The sequence below is a fragment of the Anser brachyrhynchus genome, assembly GCF_964034855.1.
Source record: "Anser brachyrhynchus genome assembly, chromosome: 13".
Classification (NCBI taxonomy): Eukaryota; Metazoa; Chordata; class Aves; order Anseriformes; family Anatidae; genus Anser; species Anser brachyrhynchus.
Window position 1 is genome coordinate 18172683 of NC_137708.1, and position 20334 is coordinate 18193016.

Genomic DNA, 20334 nt, shown 5'->3' on the forward strand with positions numbered 1-20334 from the left:
AGGAGGGTGTGAAATGCAAAGTGTGTAAGGAGAGGTCATTCATTTCTTTTTTGCCACAGCAATTCATCTAAACAACCAGACCAGCTGTTATGCCTGCAAGTCCCTCCCGGCATTTCATGGCCCACAGCTACTGCACTGCTGCTGGAGCATGGTGACTGCTTATCAACCCCCGTTTCCTTCCCTTCCTTGCTAGGGACCAAACAGCACGTTTGGGAGCGGCAGTCACTCCTAACTGATTAACGCTTGAATAGGGATCAGTTTTTTCACTCCTGATGCTCAGTATTGCCACAGGGTGGCATCATTGTTGTCTTACAGACACCTATGGCCTAAGGAAGTGGCCCAAAGCAAGAATGGTTTGCACTGAGGTCCTGATGATGATTGCTGCCAGCAGATGAGCTCCTATGGGTCTCCGCAGGTCTCTGCTGCTTTGCGAGGCGCAGTGGAGGTACCTTTTGTGCACTGAACTTACACAGTCACTCTCATCTGTGGCGCACAGATATTTCCTGTCACATCTGCCAACCTCACGGGGAACCAAAGTGCGCTGGTGCTACTTGCATTGTGAGAGTGATGTGTGCGCGATGTGGGTAATCCACTCTGTTGTGATTAGCACTGCCCACAGTAAAAGTAGCCCTCTCTCAAGGTCCCTCTTTCACACCTCTATGGAAGAAGCAAGGAAGGAGGCCTAAAATGGATATCCCATAGTGGAATGTGGGAAGTACATAAAGTAGAGAACAAGAAATTTTCTCTAGCGTGACCAGCCCAGAGGTGACTGGGTTTGTATAGGCTTAAAAGTAAGGCAAGCCTTACTTTAATGACTGGCTGTCAGGGTTATGTCTGCAGAAGTAGCCCACAACCTGGAGATTTGGGCCAGTGACATGTAATAACTTTATCTTAACTTGGAGGGGAGTTCATAATGAACAGAACATGCATAATCTGAAGATGAAATGCCATCAGAATCAACAGTGGAGTTTCTGGTGTCAGCTTCAGGAGAACTTCTGCCTGAAGCCATCTCTCACTTGTCAGCACAACTCTGGCATGCATGCAGGGAGCAGATGAGCTGCTGAAGTTCAGATCAGAGTTTCAGTGCTTTTAAGTACAGCTATTTGGAAGGCAGTGTCTTGAAGTGTTTCCATACCTTAACCTTTGTTTCAGAGATAAAACCTACATGTAGCTCTTAGTAGGTTCTCAGGAGGTATCTAAAATCCCTGGATGCATTGATAGCTGCTAGAGGCAGGACTTTGCCTATCACATTTTTCTGAAACCTGCTTCCTTCACATGCTTAGAGTACTCAAGGATGCCTTGTACCACAAACAGACGGTGCTGCTGGCTCCTGCATGCAACGCCCAGCTTTCCAAAGCCTTGTAGAAATCTAGGAGATCGGGTTCAGTTTAGCATGGTGTCTGCAGAGTTGGATCTGGTTGTTGGAGAAAGCTGACTGGAGATGTCAGCTGTAGTGTATTTTTTCAGCTATAGCGTATTTTTTTCATTCTGGCTGACTGTAATGAGTCTGTGTCCTTCTAGAGTGAGGGACTACATCTATGCAAACAAGAATGTGTTCATTGGTATTTTAACAACAATCTTTGTGTGCTCATGTATTCTAATTTGTATGGGGTTTTGAGCAGATAACATCTCAGATTAAAATAAATTTGTTAATTTCTGTATCTACCTTTAAATTTCAGTGTAGATTCAAAGCAATGATTATCAGTTTCTTAGATAAATGTATGCCTGAAGAAAAATAGCAAAATAGCTAAGCAGTATATGCAGCCATAAAAAAATCATTTGCTACTGTTCTCTGTGACTTTTTAGGGCAAAACAGGTTGGAACCATCCCCTGAAAGCAATCAGACACCAGCACAAAAGCACTTTCCCACTCTGCTCTCTCCGTTCTTGGAGAGTGTAAAAACCTTTGAGCTGCCTCTATCTCAGCTGTTATACTAGTAGAGGTGAGCAAGCTGAATGACAATTATTTCTACTATGTAGCTGACAGCTCAGCATCTCTGCACAGCAGCTGAGCTCAGCCAGAATCCGCGCTCTAAATACTGATTGCTCATCTTCCAGCAGACAGGTTTCCTCAGAGCCTTCTACTTTCCCTGGGAGTTTGTCTCCCATGTGCTGCTGCTGGAGATCAGGTGTGTTGGCACAATCATGGGCTGAAGGTGAGCCCTCTACTAATAAGGGCTGTGTGCTCCAAAGACAGTGTGGGCATCAATTGAGAGTACTTATGGGCAATGTGTTAGGGTACATGGATGTGAGAAATGCTTAGGACTATGGAAAAGGAGGATCTGTATAGGATAGGGACTTCTTCACGCACTGGAATGAGTTGTGATTCAAAACCAAGAGCATTGAGCTCGCCTTCCTACTCCTCTTGTAAACTTCGTAGGCCTGTAGTCTGCCAATCATACAGGATGATCATGATTTTCTTGCAACTCCAAAGTTCAAAATGAGCCTCAGAGGTTGAGAACTCCAGGTTGGTGTAATTTGTCCTCTTATTACTTATAGTCTTTGTCCTGTGCTGTGCTGAATATCTTCTCAGAGTTCAAACGCTCCTAATGACTACTGAGGCCACAGAAGGCATTCTTCATCATCTGTTTAAAATTTTAGTCTTGTAGGTCAATTATCTAGAAACTTCTAGTCTTGGTCATGAGTCTACTGTTATGATGCAGCCCATGGACAACCTCTGTGAAAGGAGACATCTGGATTTCTTGTGGTCCCATCTGTCATGACCTTAGCTAGAACCTGCAAGCCATATATCATACTTAGTTTGGTCAGCAAAAATGTACTGTCAACCTCTGTGAGGCTCTGCATCTCCCCCAGGGTAGAGGCAATGTATGTGGCAGATGTTTCCATGGCTTTCTGCAAGCTTTGCAAATTGCTGTTAAGGAAAAACAGTGCCACTGGATTGCCACCAAAATTTGGCTTGTGGAACCCCCTGGATGTGGCAGGATTTGTATGGGATAACATGGGGTACTGTGGTGGGGGTGTTGCTTTTTCTGCTATCAGGAAATTTGTTTTCAGCTGCAGAAGAAAAACATTGATTTAGATGGTTTGCTTGTAATAGAGAGGGGATGAGCCAGATGAAACCCAGTGCAAAAGGTTTTCTTTGAATGACGGTCGTGTGTTTTAGTGCTTTTTCATATCTGGATGTGTAGGGAATGTCTTCAGTGAGTCATTGAATTACTCATTATGAGCTGCATTGTTTCCAGATACTTACAAAGGGTTTATTAGCCCAGGGAATGGCCTTTTCACTTGCAGCATGCGTACTGTTGATCCCACAGAGCATGCATGGCCCATTTCTCCCAAATTTCAGCAGAAGTTTATCTGAAGCCAAAGTAATCTGCTGAAATTGAGGGGTGTTTGCCAAGGGTAGAGGGCTGCAGCATGGAAACATTGACTCAGCACAGCTGGTGGGATCTGGAGGCTGGCTCCAGAGCAGTGACAAGTCCCATCTGAGGGGTGCTGGTGCTGGGAGGTGCAGGTGAGGAGCCCCACACGGTCTGGCTGCTGGAGGTGGCCGTAGAGCTCAGCCAAACAGTTGGAAGCTTCAGCTTGCACCCTCTCCTCCTTCCCCAGGCAGAAAGCTTTGTCCCTGCTGCTCCCTGGGATTTTTAAAGATTCAGGCTATCTGTGACTTGAGTCTGAACCGCCTCTGCAGAGGTTACAAGGCTCAGAGTGGTGAAGCCATGCTGTGGAGGTATTCCTCCACCCTTCTCTCCCCAGCAGCAAGCTGACTTTGGCTTACTAGCATTGGTATTTAAAAGACTTTCAGATGTGTGTGGTCCCTGTAAAAATAAATCTCCAAAGGAAACAAATGTTATGTGGTGAAAGTCTGCCAAGTCCCCCTTGCTTATTAGCTCGCAGTATCATGTAGGAGGGACTTAACTCTATAGGTTAATACAGGATAGCTCTTCAAGGAACTGTCAGCTCCTCTGAAAATTCAGGCTTAAAGCCTGTTGCTCTATAGGGTCAAAAGTGAGCCGCTGGCCTTACGGGCCTTAGTCTTTGACTGCTCTGACACATTTAGCAGAGCCCTGAAATGATCACGTGTGATTTCAGGGGGCTTTGGCATATAAGATCTCATCAAACAAGGCTTTGAAAGGAGTGATCAGGGATGACATTTTGAAAGCAGTCCAAAAGCACAGAGGTTCAAATAAGAAAAGTAATTAAACATGTGCATCTAAATAGACTGACTGGAGTACGATGATCCAAGACTTCCTTCAAAAGCAATGATTGCTTGATTTAATTTTTTCCAGAATTCTCATCTGTGGTGCAGCCAGACTTCAGCTGCTTATCACCCAAACTTACATCCTGATGGGTAAAATGTGCTGTGCTATCAAGATAGAATTATTTTATAGAGCTCAGGATGGTATATAGCAAAGCAACAGGGTGGTGGTGTTGACATAGAAAGAACTTAAGACTGACTTGTGATGATAGAAACTGGATTTTCTACTTATATGTACAGAAGTTAGCAGAGAAGTAGTCACAAAATCCCTTTTACCTGCAGTCTGCTTCTCTCCAAAGTACCGCAGTTGCCCAGCAATGTCAACAAACACGTCTTCTTCCAGATTTAGTTACACAGGCAGAAGTTTAAATGCTAGCTTCCTGGAGGAAAGATGATTCACCTGATTTAAAGCAGATATTTTAATATGAAAAGCTAAATTTATCTTTCCCTTTTATCTAGATGAAGTTATTGATGGGAAGATATTTTCCAATTCTCAATATCTCATGCTGCCTAATATGGTTCAGATTAGTGTCTCAGAGGATATTCTCTTCTGAAGTATGTTTTGACCAGCATTAAACTCCTTGGGGGCTCTGAAGAATCTCATCTGCCTGACCAATAAAACCAGTCAGAAGTAGGCCCTTACACTCACCAAGAAGGGGTTATTTCTATGCCACGTTGTGTAGCCCAGGAGCAAATACCGGGTTTCTTGCCAGAGTAGTTCTGCTTAAATCTGAATGCTTTTAAAAGCAAGTGCCCATGCTTCAAAAAGCTTCTGGCAGTGTCCTAAGCAAGCATGTCCATATCCACACACTTCATCTTCTTACCAGTGGGCATGGTCTCAAATGTGGAAAGAAGTCAAAAGCCACCTGTTAGTGCTGTCTGAGACCACGTGCTGTCCTCAGCATGCCCCAAACAAGTCATACTTGGGAGATAAGTTGTACGATTCCACCGACTTCTTGAATTTTGTCATCCTGCCACGTTGCCCCTGACTAGTATCCAGATGCCTCAGACACGATCCCAAACAGTTTGCCTCTTCTGTGTCTAAGTTATGCGCACCACTGAAGACTAAGTTTGTTTTTCTCTGTTCTTGCTCTTACTGCACTTAGCACATGCATAATAGTTTGTACCTTTGCATTTAAAAAATATGAATACATGTATAGTTACAACAGTACTATAGGTAAGAATTGATAATCCTGGACTGATTAAGCACATGGTGATGCATGTCCAGATATTTTCTAATTTGGGAATGGGAAGGAGAATCCTTGAACTCTTGCATCTGCATGTAGAGACCTACTGACATGCCCTGAGAAGCACAGTTCCTGCTCTCTCCTGTGGTCCCCTCAAGTGCTAGTTGCTGAGGAAGGAGAGCAGATCTGTGGCTTCCTCTTTAGTGATCCCACCAAGCACAAAGGGGAGCAGCCGACAGCTTTTGCAGAGGGTGCAGAGGAACCTTATATGAATAAAAGGATGGTTTCAGGAAGTAAGGAAACTTTACAAATGTCATGTGTGAAAGTTGCTGGGGAAACAAAGAGGAGCTTTTAGTGGATTTGTCAGCATTCCTGGACTGTCATATACAAGGCAGACAAAGCTGGAATAAATACTAAATTTTTCTGTATAAATGAGTAATGCGCCAGAATGACAAAATCTTATGTTTTCACTCAAAACAGACACAGCATTGTTAGGAAAGATTTCCTTCTACAGATGGGTAGACCCTCCCATTTCCAAGGCTTATTCTTTTCTAACATAAAGAGGGGACCAGCACCAGCAGGGTCAGGAGTGGGGCTCGCAGTGTTGCTCTTCCCCTGGCAGAATGGAAATCTTTGTCCAGAAAGCAGGTGAAAGATTTTGCTGTCTCAGGGAAGGAGCCTCTTGCGATTTTGCGACAGCTGAATCCTTCTGCAGTGGAATCCAAACTTCACTTCGTTTGGGATTTGAGCCAGGCTGAATCTGTTGGGTTAAGCTTGTGGCGATTGACTCCATCCCCAACCCCTTTGGGTACTTGAATGAATTCAGAGCCCTGGCTTTGGCTTATGTCCAATGTTAACGGAGAAAAATTATTCAGGGCCACTGCATGCAGAACCACCAAGTGAATTGTCTCTTCCTGCTTGCCAGTGTAAACCATGAATGCTGTGTAAAACCCATACAGCAGCAAGACTGGGCCCAGTGCCACTGGTCAACTGTTTTCTTAGTTGCTTTCCTAACACACTGGCGTCCTGTGCCAGCATCGTAACACATCGTAGGCTTGTAGCCATGACCTCCCTGTACTGGTAATCCTATAAAATTGGTGCATCAGTCTAATTAAGCTCTTTTTTTCAGTGGGGCCAGATGCTTTCTTGGTGAAGCTAGAGCTAAGGAGAATTTTTTTCCCTTCAGAACACAGGCTCCAAACTTGCCCCTTTAAACTCTTTGTTTACCTGTCTATTAACATATCCAGAGCTGGAAAGAACACACCCTGTTTTTTTTCCCCCCTCAGATACAGAGAAGACTACAAGCAGCTGAATGATGATAGAGTAAAACCCACCGAGGCAAAGTTACCATGAAGGGATCGAACAAGGCACTAGGACCTAGGAGGCGTCTCATCCACCCTGGCAGGAATTTCTTGCTTGGAGCTCAGACAACAAAGGCAGAGTGAGCCTGGTTTTCTTTCTCTCAGCATCTCCACCCTGTGCGCTGAAAACCGGTGAGTAGAGCTCTTTCGAGTGACTTGCATGCAGAAAAGTAACAGATGTCAGATGGAAGGAGGAATCTTTCTCTTAGTATCTTGCAGCATCTGCAAAGCATTTTTAAAACAAAACCCCTGCATCCTCTGATTCATTCCCAAAGTTGCTTGGATGTTTCATTGTTCAGCACATGACACAAGCCTGAATCTACCCCAGCTAGCATCGTGGGGAAAACGTTCTGAACTTGGGGTTTCTCTATGGATTGCCTGCATTGTCATCTGCTTTACCGCAGGCTGGGGACAATGATTTTTCACGTACAGGTCACGGTGACATTGTAAAATGCAGGCAAGCAGCTCAGTTCTGGCAAATGTGAGGGGCGGGGAAGAGATAGCAACAGCTTTTCCTACATTTATACCTGGCTGCCGAGTGCGGGCTGTGAATCCAATTCCTGCCCCGTGTTAACATGCAAGCAACATACATGAGTTGCATGTTCCTGGCTGTGCCAAGGGAGTGGAAATCTTTCTGTTGCAGGGCTGGGGGATTCCTCCTCCTTTTGTGTTGGGGTTTGGTGCGGGAGGAAGGTTGTTCTTGGGTATAAACTAAGGGCTATGCAGAAATTCCTGATTAATGACTGTCAGCTCAAGTCCCTGCTTTTCTCTGCTCTTCCCCTGCGCTAGGAGCCCCCTGTGCTCAGAACAATGAAAGGTGAGCTGGCAGGGGCGGCGTGTCCCTTGGGCAGGGGCACTTCCAGCAATTAAATCACTTAAGGCTGGAAGGGGGTTGGAAATAGCCCCTTTATTTTCTCCTCCTCATTAAACGGGAGCAGAAATGCAATTCAGAAGCGGCTCAGGCTGCTGAAAAGAGCTCATAGAAGCCTCGTTTCAATGACAGATTTTTTCTTTCCAGTCATTTCTTCTTAGAGATGTAGGCTGGTCCTGGGAATTGATTGATGGGCTAGGAGGGGGCTGCGGATAGGGGGAAGGGTGGGCTGGATCTCATTGCTAACCCTTATTGAACAGGCTGTCACAAAGAAACTGCTTATTCCCCTGTGACCATTCTTTCATAAATGCCAGTTTATTCTAACGTTAAATATTCAGATGCTCTGGTTCCTTCCGTGATTCGACAGATTGAAGGGCTGACTCACTGGGATCTCCTTGTTTTCTGTTGCCAAAGGAAACCTCACAGGGCTCAGAGGTTTAATTCATTGCCAACTGGTGTTTGGATGAGTTTTTTGGGGCCGAGCTGCAACTGTCATGTGTCCCTTTTGGCCCCGAGTCCCCTTTTACTGCACTTCGAAAACTCCCAGGTGCAGGAGCAGACTGCTCTCTAGAAATGTGTTCCCTGCCCCCAGTAGTTGGATCCCTTTCAAAACGCCAGGACCACTCCTACCCTCAGCCCCTAGAATCGATACAAATCTGGGTCAGGGGAGGGGACGCTTCCCAAATACATCTGTCCTGCTCCAGACACAGCGCTTGCATTAGTGTTGTTTTTCTCTGGCTTGTGGCTCTGCTTGGCTCTAACCTGTCCCCTTCACACTCTTTCTCTCCCCATCTTCCTGCTCAGCTTCAGATCTTTAGGGTTCACCAAACTATGGAACTTGATTTTGGACACTTTGACGAAAGAGACAAGGCGTCCAGAAACATGCGAGGCTCACGTATGAACGGGCTGCCCAGCCCCACTCACAGTGCTCACTGTAGCTTCTACAGAACCAGGACCTTACAGGCGCTGAGCAATGAGAAGAAAGCCAAGAAGGTGCGTTTCTATCGCAACGGGGACCGCTACTTCAAGGGGATTGTATACGCTGTGTCCTCTGACCGCTTCCGAAGTTTTGATGCTCTCCTGGCTGACCTGACCCGCTCCCTGTCCGACAACATCAACCTGCCTCAGGGAGTCCGCTACATTTACACCATTGATGGGGCGCGGAAGATCGGGAGCATGGATGAGCTGGAGGAAGGTAATTAGCATCGCTGCCTGGTGCAGTGAGGAGGCGGGGTGAGGAGGGGGCTGCACCACTCAGTCTGCTGCTAAGGTCACGTTTCCTAGGGGCTCGGGGATGCTTCTGCCCCTCTGGGCTGAACCTGCCCAATCTCCTTGTACCCCTGGAGAGGTGCCAGCCCCTGGGGAACACCTGGCACGCTTAATCTGGAGCAGATGTGGAGCTGGAGGGGCGTGTCTGTCTCTTGGCGAGACATGGCTGTATCCAGCGCTCAGGGGCTGTCTGAGGGTGTCCCTGTGACTGTCCAGGCTGCGAGGGGGGGTCCCACTGGGGTGGATAGGTGTGAATGGAGAAAGGGGAGGTGCTGGGGGTGTCCTCTGCTGGGCTTGGAGGTACTGGGGGTGTCATGCAGCGTGTGTGTAATGGTGGGTGGGCTCATGCAGTGTGCGTGATGGGGGTGGCAGGGATTTATGAAGTCTGGAGGGTGCATCGGGGGGCTCATGCACAAGGTGTGTGGGGGGGCATGGGCTGGGCTGTGCAGGGGTGTTGGGAGTGGAGTAGAGTGTTGGGGTTCATGCAGGGTGCCCATGGTGGGGGCGTGGAAGGGGTGTGTGAGCGGTTCACGCCGCATTTGGGAGTGTGGAGGGGTGTGTCGGGCGCTTGCGCAGTGTGTTGGGGGTTAATGAACAAAGCGTGTGCACAGAGATGGATTTTAGGGGGTTGCACTTGGCAAAATTTGGGGATTTACACATTTGTGTGGAAGAATGTGCAAGGAGGGTTAACTGCAGAGGAGGCACTGGGATTCCTTGGGGGGGGTTCATGCTCGGGGTGCACTGCAGTGGCTGTGTGTGAAAGGGAGAGTGCCGGGGGCTCCTGTGTGGAGCTGTGTATGGAGGGGAGGTGCAAGTGTTCAGATGGGGGGGGTGTAGGCGGGTGTATCTGGGGAGTGCTTCTGCAGGGACTGTGCGGTAGGGGCTGCTGTGGGGTGGGCTGCTGTGGTAGGTTTGTGGGGAACTGTGGAAAGGCATCTAATGCATGGAAGATGTGAGTGTGCAGGGGATGCTCAGGGCAGGTTTGAGCGTTTCCTGCTTCTAGAGGGGCTGGCAGTGTTGCCTGTTCCCCTGGGCATCACTTAAGCCGTGGGATGAAGGATGAGACAAAAATCCATCCTTCTGTCTGGGATGAGTGTGCTCCCACGGAGCTCAGTGCCAGCTGTGTCTGTGTGTGGGGAGCTCCCTCTGCAGCAGGTGGGTGCTGCCAGGAGGATGCCCAGGATGAAATTGCTGCGTGGCCGTGCTCTGCTGGCGGCACAGCCTGAGCAGGGTGCGTGGAGGACACCCACAGCGACTGCTTTTCTCTGCCTGGAACGGTTCAAATACTCCATCCTTTGTCTGGATGTACCCTGTTGCAAGAAAAGAGGTGCTTTTCCCTGGTCTGTTTCCTTCCAAGCAGATCACCTGGCTGATTTGGCTACTTTAGAAAAACCACAGGGCTTTTGCTGTTAATAAGACAATGGCTGTGAGCCTGTGTGAGCCATGGAACTGCAGGGGCAGCCTCAGCAGCGAGTCATTGTGTGACCTTGACTTGAGCCTCTTTCCCTAGGTCTCTCTATCTGCAAGTGGGATACTCATTTCCCCAAGATACTTTGTGGGGAAAAGCACACAATGGAATGATACCAGTTTTCGTAGAAGATTTTTACTGGGAACAAGTTGGTGCCTTTCAGAGAGCTGACGCAGTCCTAGTGGAGTTATTCTCAGCTGAGTTACCATACAGCTGTCAAATGGAGGTGTGGCCTCCCTTAATTCTAGAGATTCTGTTCTTTGTTTCTGTGCTCCCTTTAGTATGGCTACAGCCTTTCTCTAATGACAGCTCTCAGTCCTGCTTGTCCTAGGTTTTGTGTATGTCTTCAGGAGTAACTCTGTAGGAGAAAATGCAGTTCTCTTACACCCTTCCTGCTTTCTGTCATAAGTTAACGGGCCTTTCATTATTATGCCTGGTTTTCACTTTTTTCTTTCTGCAGATAAGTACTTAATTCTTGAAAAAAAAAAAATATATATATTTTTACTGGTTGGGGTACAGGCAGGATGTGCTGACATTTGGGTTCTGCCAAAGCAGTAGCTGGAAGCAGCACTGAAGACGTGTCACCAAAACCAGAATGGGATTGTGTTGCGGTATCCCCAGCAGAGCATCAGCAAGGAAAATACAATGAGCAGAATGAAAACAAAAGAATCCAGTGTCTCAAAATGCAACAGCAGATCTGTATGCTGTTATTGACTGTTTAATGATAACATTCCCGTACTGCTGGAATGCCCCATGCATCTTGTAGAAAAGCAATCTTGAAGAGACGTTGCTTTTGATTATTAATACTGTGGTTGCAGCCAACCTTGTGGTAAGCTATGCTATTAGCTTGGGTGTTCGCATAACTGTGTGCTAGGTACACATGGGAACAGAACGTCAGAGTATTTACACTGTGGCATACAAGCACAGGATGGGTACTAACAGTATGTTTCCCATATAAATTAGCTTTCTAGTTGGGGACTGAGAGCATCTAAAGCAGTTTAAGTTGTGATTTTAAGTTGTGACTATTCTTGTAATTTCCAATAAACAAGTAGAACCTAGGAAAAAAAGTCATGAAAGAGGGGTTAATCTCCGTTTGATCTGCAATCGCTTGTAAATTACTAATATTCTTTCATATCACACTTCGTACTTGATTACTTCAGCATGATTAAAAATGTGTATATGGTGTAGCCTGAGTGCACTTCTTTCTGTAGGGTAGAGGGGTGATATTGCATAATGTCAGTAACCTTGAGACAGCATGTATTTCAGGTGAACAAAAACACGCGGTGTGCTACTAATTAAATGGTCCTTGGAAGTAACCCTTTTGGTCTCCAGAGCCAGACTTTGTAGGCTTTCCTCACCTGGCATTAGGGGCCTTTCTCCTGAAGTTCTGGATAAATGTTTTACTTCCTAATCTGTCAGAAATGGAACGAGTGAAATCTCTTCTATTCTTCTGATCACATCTCTCCTACCCATCAGTTGGGATGTGCCTCCTGGTCCTTTCCAGTACTGAACCCTAAAACCTTCTCATTTTGGAGGCCCACCAGGACTCTGCCAACTACAGAGTGCTTTCTGCTGCCTGCTGAGCTCTCACCTGTCACTGCTGCTTGTTCCATGCTGCCTCCTGTGCCAGAGTTGTCTATGTCCATGTCTCCCAGTGACCTTCTTTCAAAATCCACCATTGTTTTCTCTCTCCCTTTCACTTATAATGGCAGTCTTCCATCACTGCAGTCATTATCTTAATCTTGACCCCCCAGTTTTCATCATCGGTTTTAACGTATCTGTAAATAGTGCCCAAGTACATGCTGCCATTTTCTAGGACTGCATTCCTCCTTAATCTACATGTTGCTTTAATGCAATACAGCATCCTATTACTTCTCTCTTACAGCTGATCCTGACTTATTGGTCAGTTGCTGACAGCATCCTCTACTGGCACGCTCTCTTTGCTAAGTCAGGAGTGAGTGTTGGGCCCAAGTGCTGCTATCTAGCATGGTTGTTCTGGTCAATAAGTGAATCTTGGAAAAGAGCACCAGCTGAACTTCATATTATAAGGGGTTCTGGTGACTGAGGCTTTAGGACATACATGAAGTTGCCTTTATAGATTACTGCTGAGCTACCATTGTAACAGTTAATTCTGCACCTGGTGCTGTGAGAACTTGAATATGAAAGATGATAAAAAGGAAAGCAGCCATCTTTTCCAGCCTTGTTCACGTTGATATTAGGGCAGCTTACATTGTCATTCAAGTTTCTACTAAAATCCTCGTGCCTTTGACGGGGTGACTTGTTCCTTGGTTCATTTTGAGCACCCACGTGCTTATAGACCCATTGCAATGAGATGGCAAATCCTCCCTGCCTCAGCTCTGACTGCTCTTTTTCTTTGAAAGGAGGGCTGGATAAAGGTGGAAGCAGATGCTACACACTGACTTCAGCAGCAAGACGTCTTCAGAAACTCCATGCTCGGCTATGTGTTCCGAACTCGGGTTGCAACTTCTTGTCTCCGTTGTCCCACAGATGAGCTCTCTGTGGGACAAAAGATTATTTTTAGTCCGCTCCATAATTCTGCTGCTTTCTTGTGTGGCCCCACTGGCTTTTTCTTGACATAATGCAAAGGACGGTGAGCTGTGACTCAAGCCGAAGCCCAAGCCCAGGGCAGACGCCTGGCTGTTGAAGGCAGCACAGCCCTGAGTTAAATTCACCCCTGGTGGAGGCTGTGATACTTCAGTGAAGCGGGGAACTGACACTTCCCCCAGAAGCTGGATTCCCAACCTTGCCCAGGTTAATGTTTGTCACTGCTTAGAGGCACTGACCAAACCGGGCATCCTACTGTGCAAGGCACCATACAAATGTGTACGAAGAGAGCTTCCAGCCCAGGGAAGTTACAGTCTGAACATGTCAAGGTGGAAGAAGTTATTACTGCTGAGGAACTGAGATGCAGAAGGGCAGCCTGACTTGTTTGTCCTAGTTCTGTAAGAGAAAAAGATGGAAGTCAGAGCTCTGAGCTTTCTTGTTCAAGTGCCTTCATTTGTTTCCTGAGTCTTTTTCAGGGTCTGGTCAGAGGTCTGGAGGTACTTGCATGGTTCAGATATTTTATTAAAAGTGGACTTTGGACCTATTTCTAGAGGATGATTTCATGTGAAGAAAAGGTCCTTTGCAGGATCAGAAATAAGTGTGAAGTAAGCATTTACTGAATCCAAATATAGTATAGGCATGGTGAGTAAAGGCAAAAATGCAGACTGTAGATGGAAATTAATACTTGAGAGACAACAAGTAGTTGAAGCTGTAGAGATTTTCCCTTCTGAGCTCCCGGTGTGCTCAGGCCATTAGGCAGGGCAGAGCCCCCCTTGTGTTGTGGTTGGAGTGCCCACATAGTGGATTCATGCCCTTCTCCTGTGCTGGGCTGCTCTAGTCTGAAATGAGTTTTTGCCTCAGTTTAAACATTACAAAAAGCTGAATGGATTTTTTGTTTTGCTCAGTGGGGTTTAAGTGCAAACGTTCTTGGGTTGTGTGAGATATTCCAGGAAGTGTTTCCAAGCTTTTGTATCCTGTCATGCCCCAGGGAGTCTTTTCCAAAATCTTGTCCAGGAGCGTTTAAAGTAATCACAGGAGAGGCTCCACCCTGGAGCTGTACAGTGCCTGGTGTGCGCTGGGAGTGCGGGGTTTGTAGGAAGCATATTGAAGTCCCCACCCAATGTGTGTGTGTTGCAGTTTGTATGCAAAGCTGAAGCTCGTGTAATCCAATATTGAAGCCTTGGTAACTTGTGGGATTGTTTTCTATGGCTGTTTTCCTAAGAGCTTGGCTAATTACATCCCTTATAACAAAACACCTTCTTGTGGTTCTATTTCCTTGCTCATCCTGGCCATCACACTAGGAGTGGTATGGTCCCTGCAGGTAACCTGACATGAAAAATTCCTTTTGGGCATCACGTGGTTGTGAAGGCAATTTGGTAATCATACATTTCTCTTTTTTTTTTAATTTTTTTCAAGAGAACAAAAGGTGCTTCTCTCATGGGAGAGCTCCCCGTGGAACAGCCAGAGGAAGGAAGCTCTTCCATGGTTCATTTTACCATGGTGGAGTAGGTCTTGAAGCAGAGGAAGATCATTTTTAATCCATAAAGTAGCAAGAAGTTCATGCATTTGATTTTAAAGGCCTGCTTTAACACAATATATAGTGAACTCTGCAAGGCATACAGTCCATTAAATTCCTACTGGAATAATGGTAAATCCCATGAAACACGAAAGCTGGGCACAGTAGCAAAGTCTAAACTTTGAGACAGTAGAGCTAACAACCAAAATAATTGACTGCAGCCCACAGAGACAGTTTTTGGAATAACTGTTAGCAGTTGCACTTTCAAAATGGCCTCAGTCCAGCTTTTCCCATTTTTCTCCACTTCTGCATGTAGTTCATTACACTTGAAAACTTGCTGGTGCATGCAAAACTTGCTGGTGCATGCTGAGAAAGGATAACTTTTTTGAAAGCGCAGCCTGTCTTATTTAGTATTGTCAAAAAGAGCTGCTGTAAGAGGGTTGAAGGCTTAGCACTCATCTTGAGCTTAGAATCTCACTAAGAAACCTTCTCTAAGGCAAACTTTATCTATGCTGAGATCATCCCTTCTGTAGGAGCTGAATAATTGCCTTGTGCTTCTATCAAGTTGGTAGCACAGTAAGATGTAATGCACTTGTAGCCAGAACAGTTGTGTGATACGAGCCAAGGCTTCAAATAGCAAATGTGCTGATTATGACCTAAGGTCAAAGCTCTGCTTGCCATCCATCTATTGCTTAGGGCAGGACAGAAGGAACAAATAAATGCCTTGGCTGGTTTGGTGGCACAACAGAAACAGTGACACCTCTGGAGTACGCTGCTGTGATGCCAAGTGCACATTGTCCTGCAGGGCTTTGGCTTCGCAGAAAGGGCATCTTGCACTGACCCGGCACTGCACGAGAAAGCTGCTGTCCTTATCACCACTGGTGTCATGCTTGCAGTGCAGTATTCAGCAGCAGTTTGGGTGTTGTCAGGGATGCTTCTTGCTTTTACTGAAGCCTCCTAGCTCTCATACGAGTCTCTCTCTTTGGGGCTGCTGCTCAGGGTTCTGTTGGAAGCAGTGAAATGGCTGTTCATCATACCTTCTCATGGCTTCTAGCTGTGTTTCTGCACATGTACACAGCTGCTTGCTGTCTAAAGACGTGCTCCTGAAAATATTTGTGCACAGATTTTTATATTCAGGGCTGGCGAGCAATGTACTTCTTGGAGCCATTTATTTTGCTCGTCTGAATCTCCTATCTGCTTCTTCCCCTTTCTTTGTTATGCTGTGCACTTCTACAGCCATGCTGTGCTTATCAGGTACACTTCTGATGGAGCTGTACACCTTGAGTTCTCACCATAGGCTTAGCACAGATGGGTATAGCAAAGAAACCGCTCCTCTCTGATCGAAATATCCCCCATGAGATTTCTCTCCTTAGAGATCCTCTGGCCACAACACGTATTCAAAGCTGGAAAGTTCTTGTGACTTCAGACCATTTTTATTTGATCCTGCTACTACCTTCTGGTAAAATTTGTGTAAAACTCAGCTGTAGGAAGTAAAATAGCAAATGTTCCAGGTTGGCAAATGGTAAAAGGGATATGTCTTACTGAGGGACTTCAGTTATGTGGTTATTATTTGAGAGCCATAAACTGGGTTTGGAAAGACATAAATTGTAGTTATCTTTAAATGAAATTAATGCTTCAGGTTACATCTGTAGGTCAGGGGAAGAAGGAAATGCCTCTTCCCTGGAGCGATACTACTATAACGAAATGATGCTGAGAAGAACTGCTATTCTGAAGGGTAGAGCCACATCACTCCAAGCAAATTTCGGGCCAGTTTTAGAATTCAATAAAATATCCGCTAGGGGTTGGTTACATGAAACAAAGTGAAAAAGAGCTGATTGGATTTTCCACTTGTGACTGTGAGTGTAATCTGAAAGTGTGTATACAACTACCTAATACTGCATTTGTGGAAACAAAGTCTAGGAGAGGAGTATTGCCTTATGCCATTATTGCCTTCAGTGTGTGCTGTTCTAAATACACTGGACAGCTAGCTCTACTAAACAGACCAATAATCTCTTTCGCTTAATATAAAATGTCAAACTTATTCATAGAAAATATACTTTAAGACCTCATGGTTTTATAGAACGCAGCACAAATACATACATTTTTTGTTGTTGTATCCCAAAGTATGTAAACAGCTTATAGTCAAGCCTGGCAGCCCTTCAGTAGCAGGTTTTGCTACTTCTACTTTTCAGGCAGGGAAGCAGAGGCACAGGTCAGGAGCTTCCACAGGGATGCCTGGGGCAGAGGTAAGAGTAGTACTCAAGTCACTTATTCCTAGTATTGCATTTAAACACAGGAATCCCTTTTCTCAAAGCATCATGTTACTGTTCCGTTGAGCATGCTTCCAAAAGCGCCTCTGCCTGGGAGTTATTGGCTCAGGGAGGCTCAGGTTCTTAGAGTTAATTCCCCAATTTGAGCATCCCAAACTCTTTGCTGTGCTTCACACTTGATTATGAAACGAGAGAAGCACGGGCCCCCTCTGCACCAGATGTCGCTTGGCTGAAGCAGATAGATAAACCACAGCTTATCACTTATTAATGAGAAAGATTTATCAAATTGAGTGCTTTTGAAAAAACAATCTATTTCCAGTGAGAATTCCTTACAATGTATGGAACACTTTGGGGTATCTGTGCTTCTGTTGCGTCCAATTTGAGAAATGTGAGACACTAAGGAGCTTCAGCTATGGGAACTTCATAGTTTGAGTTTTTTTTCTGACAGCAGGCATGCCCCAAATATAGATTGGTATTCTTTGGTCAGGCCACCAGAGCCTCCTGATGGGGTTATGTTAGTGTGGGGTACACGAGTTGAAAAAATGCCCAACTAATAGTGTTCATCATGAAGCCAGCTTTCTGCATTCTGTATTTCTGTTGTATTTCTGTTCTTCCTTCAGAAGGGAAAACAATACCTCCTTCTTGGTGATATATGATTTCGGTCACTACACGGCTGCAGAGACAGAAGAGCTGCTGCTGGTGGTGTAATCACTGCGAGCACTCACCACTTTCTGGCAAACAGGATATGAAGTCAGGGGAAAAAAAAACTCAAAACTAGCAACCATTCTGCATTGTTTCAATGGCTGCTAGTGAAATCAAACAGAGTAGTAGGAAGGACATAAGTACTATGTATCCCTTTGTTTTAAGCCTATTAAAAGGTTTCTATGGCATTATATCTGTTAGTGGTCTTTCCATGTAGTCTTTGAAGGGATCATAGGAGTATGTCCATCAAAAATGCAATTTAGTCAGCTGAAGAATAACTACATGAACACTGTGTACCACGTATGTGTTACATGCCTGGACCATAATTTTTTTGTGGAAATTGCTGGGCTCTTTGGAAATACATACTTATACCTTGGCTGATTAGACGTCAGATCCTGTCCTAGAAGATCCCCTAGTAGAAAGCAAGGTTCAGGTGCTGGGCAGACTTTTCAAAGTTATCCAGGCCACAGAGTTTGCAGTAGGTAACTGATAAGGAAATGCAGCTAGTCTGTATTTGCAGAAGGATTTTTTTTTGTTATTCAAAATAGTTAAATCTATATTTTGATTTAAAAGCTATCACATTGTTTAAAGAACTTCGTTCTGTAAGATCAGTCCAATAAAGTACCAAAAGAAACTCCCTAAGATCCTACAGGTACCCATGTTATGCCTTCAGTTCCTATTAAAATTTTATCTAATGGTGAGACAAAGGACAAAAGCTTCTTCCTCTAGCAATGACTGTTGTTTTTTTTTAGTGCATCCTCAAATGCTCAGCAGCCTGAGTCATTTCAGACTAGACAGCTACATTCTCTTAGGGAGACTGTTTTTACAGTCTCATTCTAGTAATAAGTCCTCTAGGATCCATCAGGTTTGCAGGCCCCAAAGAAGATCCTACAAATCCTTCTTTAAGGTGATCTTAAAACCTTAGGTAGATAGGACCCTATAAATTACAGACAAAGCTTGAAACTAATTTTGGATGGGATATATATATATATATATATTTTGTGAATTACTAATATGACTGTGCAACATTTAACCCTTCTCTACTATGTCTAAATTTGGATTGAGTGTATTTTTGGTTGGTACCAGCCATTTTAAAGCAAGCAGTGGTATTTGGTATAGTATTCTATCTCAGCTGCCAGTAGGTCTGACTTCTAATAGACCACTGACACTACAGCGAAGCATATTTGTTCTGCCTGCCAGCTTTATCAAAGCTGCTTTTGGTAGAGATTATTCAGTACTGGATTTTCATCATTCTTCAGCCTTGACAAAAGAGGTACCTTGTGGATGGATGTTGATACCCTCTTGGCAAGGGGTGACAGACTCTAGTAGTAGCTAGGTCTGTAAAGATGGAGAGGGAGCTGGCAGATTTACAAAATAATGTAGGCGATTAAATGAATTAGGTGGTTAGGAGCTTTTAGACAGCTTAGTTGCATCTTCAGGTACCTAATATCTTTACAATTCTCAATCTTGTTTAACGCCTGGTTCACATGACTGAGTGATGGTGTGTATTTGCCGATGCAAGTTGTGTGACTTGCTTACTTTCAGGAAATACTAGATTATGTTTCAAATAAGCATAAACATTATAAAATTGACCTTTAATAACAAGCTGACATGGAAGTTCTAATGAAAAGAATGAGTAATGTTTTGCATGGTTGATGGGAGAAAGATGTGTAGTTTCTGTTTCTCAGGAGTCTAATGGTAAGAACTGTAGAATTAGACCAGTGTTTGTTTCTTTCAAAAGGTGAAAGTTATGTCTGCTCATCCGACAACTTCTTCAAGAAGGTGGAATACACCAAGAATGTCAATCCTAACTGGTCCGTCAATGTGAAGACATCCGCCAACCAGAAAGCACCTCAGTCTCTGGCCAGCAGCAACAGCGCCCAGGCAAAGGAGAACAAAGATTTTGTGCGGCCCAAGCTGGTAACCATCATCCGTAGCGGGGTGAAGCCCCGGAAAGCAGTCCGTGTTCTCTTGAACAAGAAGACTGCCCACTCGTTTGAGCAAGTTCTCACTGATATCACTGAAGCTATCAAGCTGGAGACAGGAGTGGTCAAAAAGCTGTATACTTTGGATGGGAAACAGGTAGGAGATTTTACAGATGTTGCCTTTTTATTTTCCTCTTATCTTGACACTTTGCTGACTAAGAGCAATTTTTGAAGCCTAAAATTAACCTGAGATGATCACTGCCATCTGTTCTCTTAAAATTCAGACTTCCCATGCCAGTGGTTAAGTTGCTAAATTTTCACTGATATTAATATCAAGTAAAGAATGCAGCCAACCGTCTGAGTGAAACAGATGCTTCGTCCTGCACGCCAGTGTGCAGTGCGTGTCTTCCGGACTAGCTAAATAAATAACATGGGGAGTTCGGCTCACAGCCACCAGTTGATTTAGCTCTGAAGTAATTGCAAGAGCTCTCAAGCTTTGGATTCACTAAGTGAATGTGTTGCTTGACTTGCTTTGGCCTTGCTAAGATAAAGCAGTTGATCCACGCATGCTCTTTTGGCTAGCTCAGTAATTAGCAGGAAAAGTATGGAACTGTGTTGCATTTTCTTGACTAAATGTATAAAGAGATAACATGGGGATTACAAAGGGATTTAGGTCAAAAATATTTAGTGGGTCATCATAATGTGCTTCATGTCTACATTTTCCTGGAACTGAATGACACATCTGTCTCTTATTAGCAGCTATACAGCAATAAGACATTTCGTATTACCGTATCTATGAGAACACTTAAAGGAATGTGGAGGATAACTCTGAGGACTGAGAAGAGCTAGATTCTTCTTCAAGGAAAATTCTGAGCTTAATTTAATAGTTCTGTGTCTTCTGTAACTGAGGGATAATCTTATTTTTGCATCTGTTTTTCTTGCTCTACCTCTTGTGTTGGGGTAGGACACTGGCTATTCTAGG

The 20334-nt window shown here is 44.9% G+C and overlaps 1 protein-coding gene across 6 annotated transcripts in view; it reads left to right on the forward strand.

Moving 5' to 3' along the window:
• Nucleotides 1-20334, forward strand: part of DCX (doublecortin) — a 98934-nt gene that overhangs the window by 9642 nt on the left and 68958 nt on the right. For all 6 annotated transcript variants that reach the window (XM_080554486.1, XM_080554487.1, XM_080554488.1 and 3 more), the window contains 3 exons: nucleotides 6692-6898; nucleotides 8442-8832; nucleotides 19169-19509. In XM_080554486.1, the coding sequence (XP_080410612.1) occupies nucleotides 8469-8832; nucleotides 19169-19509 (705 nt within the window). In that variant the 5' untranslated portion in view covers nucleotides 6692-6898; nucleotides 8442-8468. Of the gene's footprint in view, nucleotides 1-6691; nucleotides 6899-8441; nucleotides 8833-19168; nucleotides 19510-20334 lie in introns of those variants that run through there.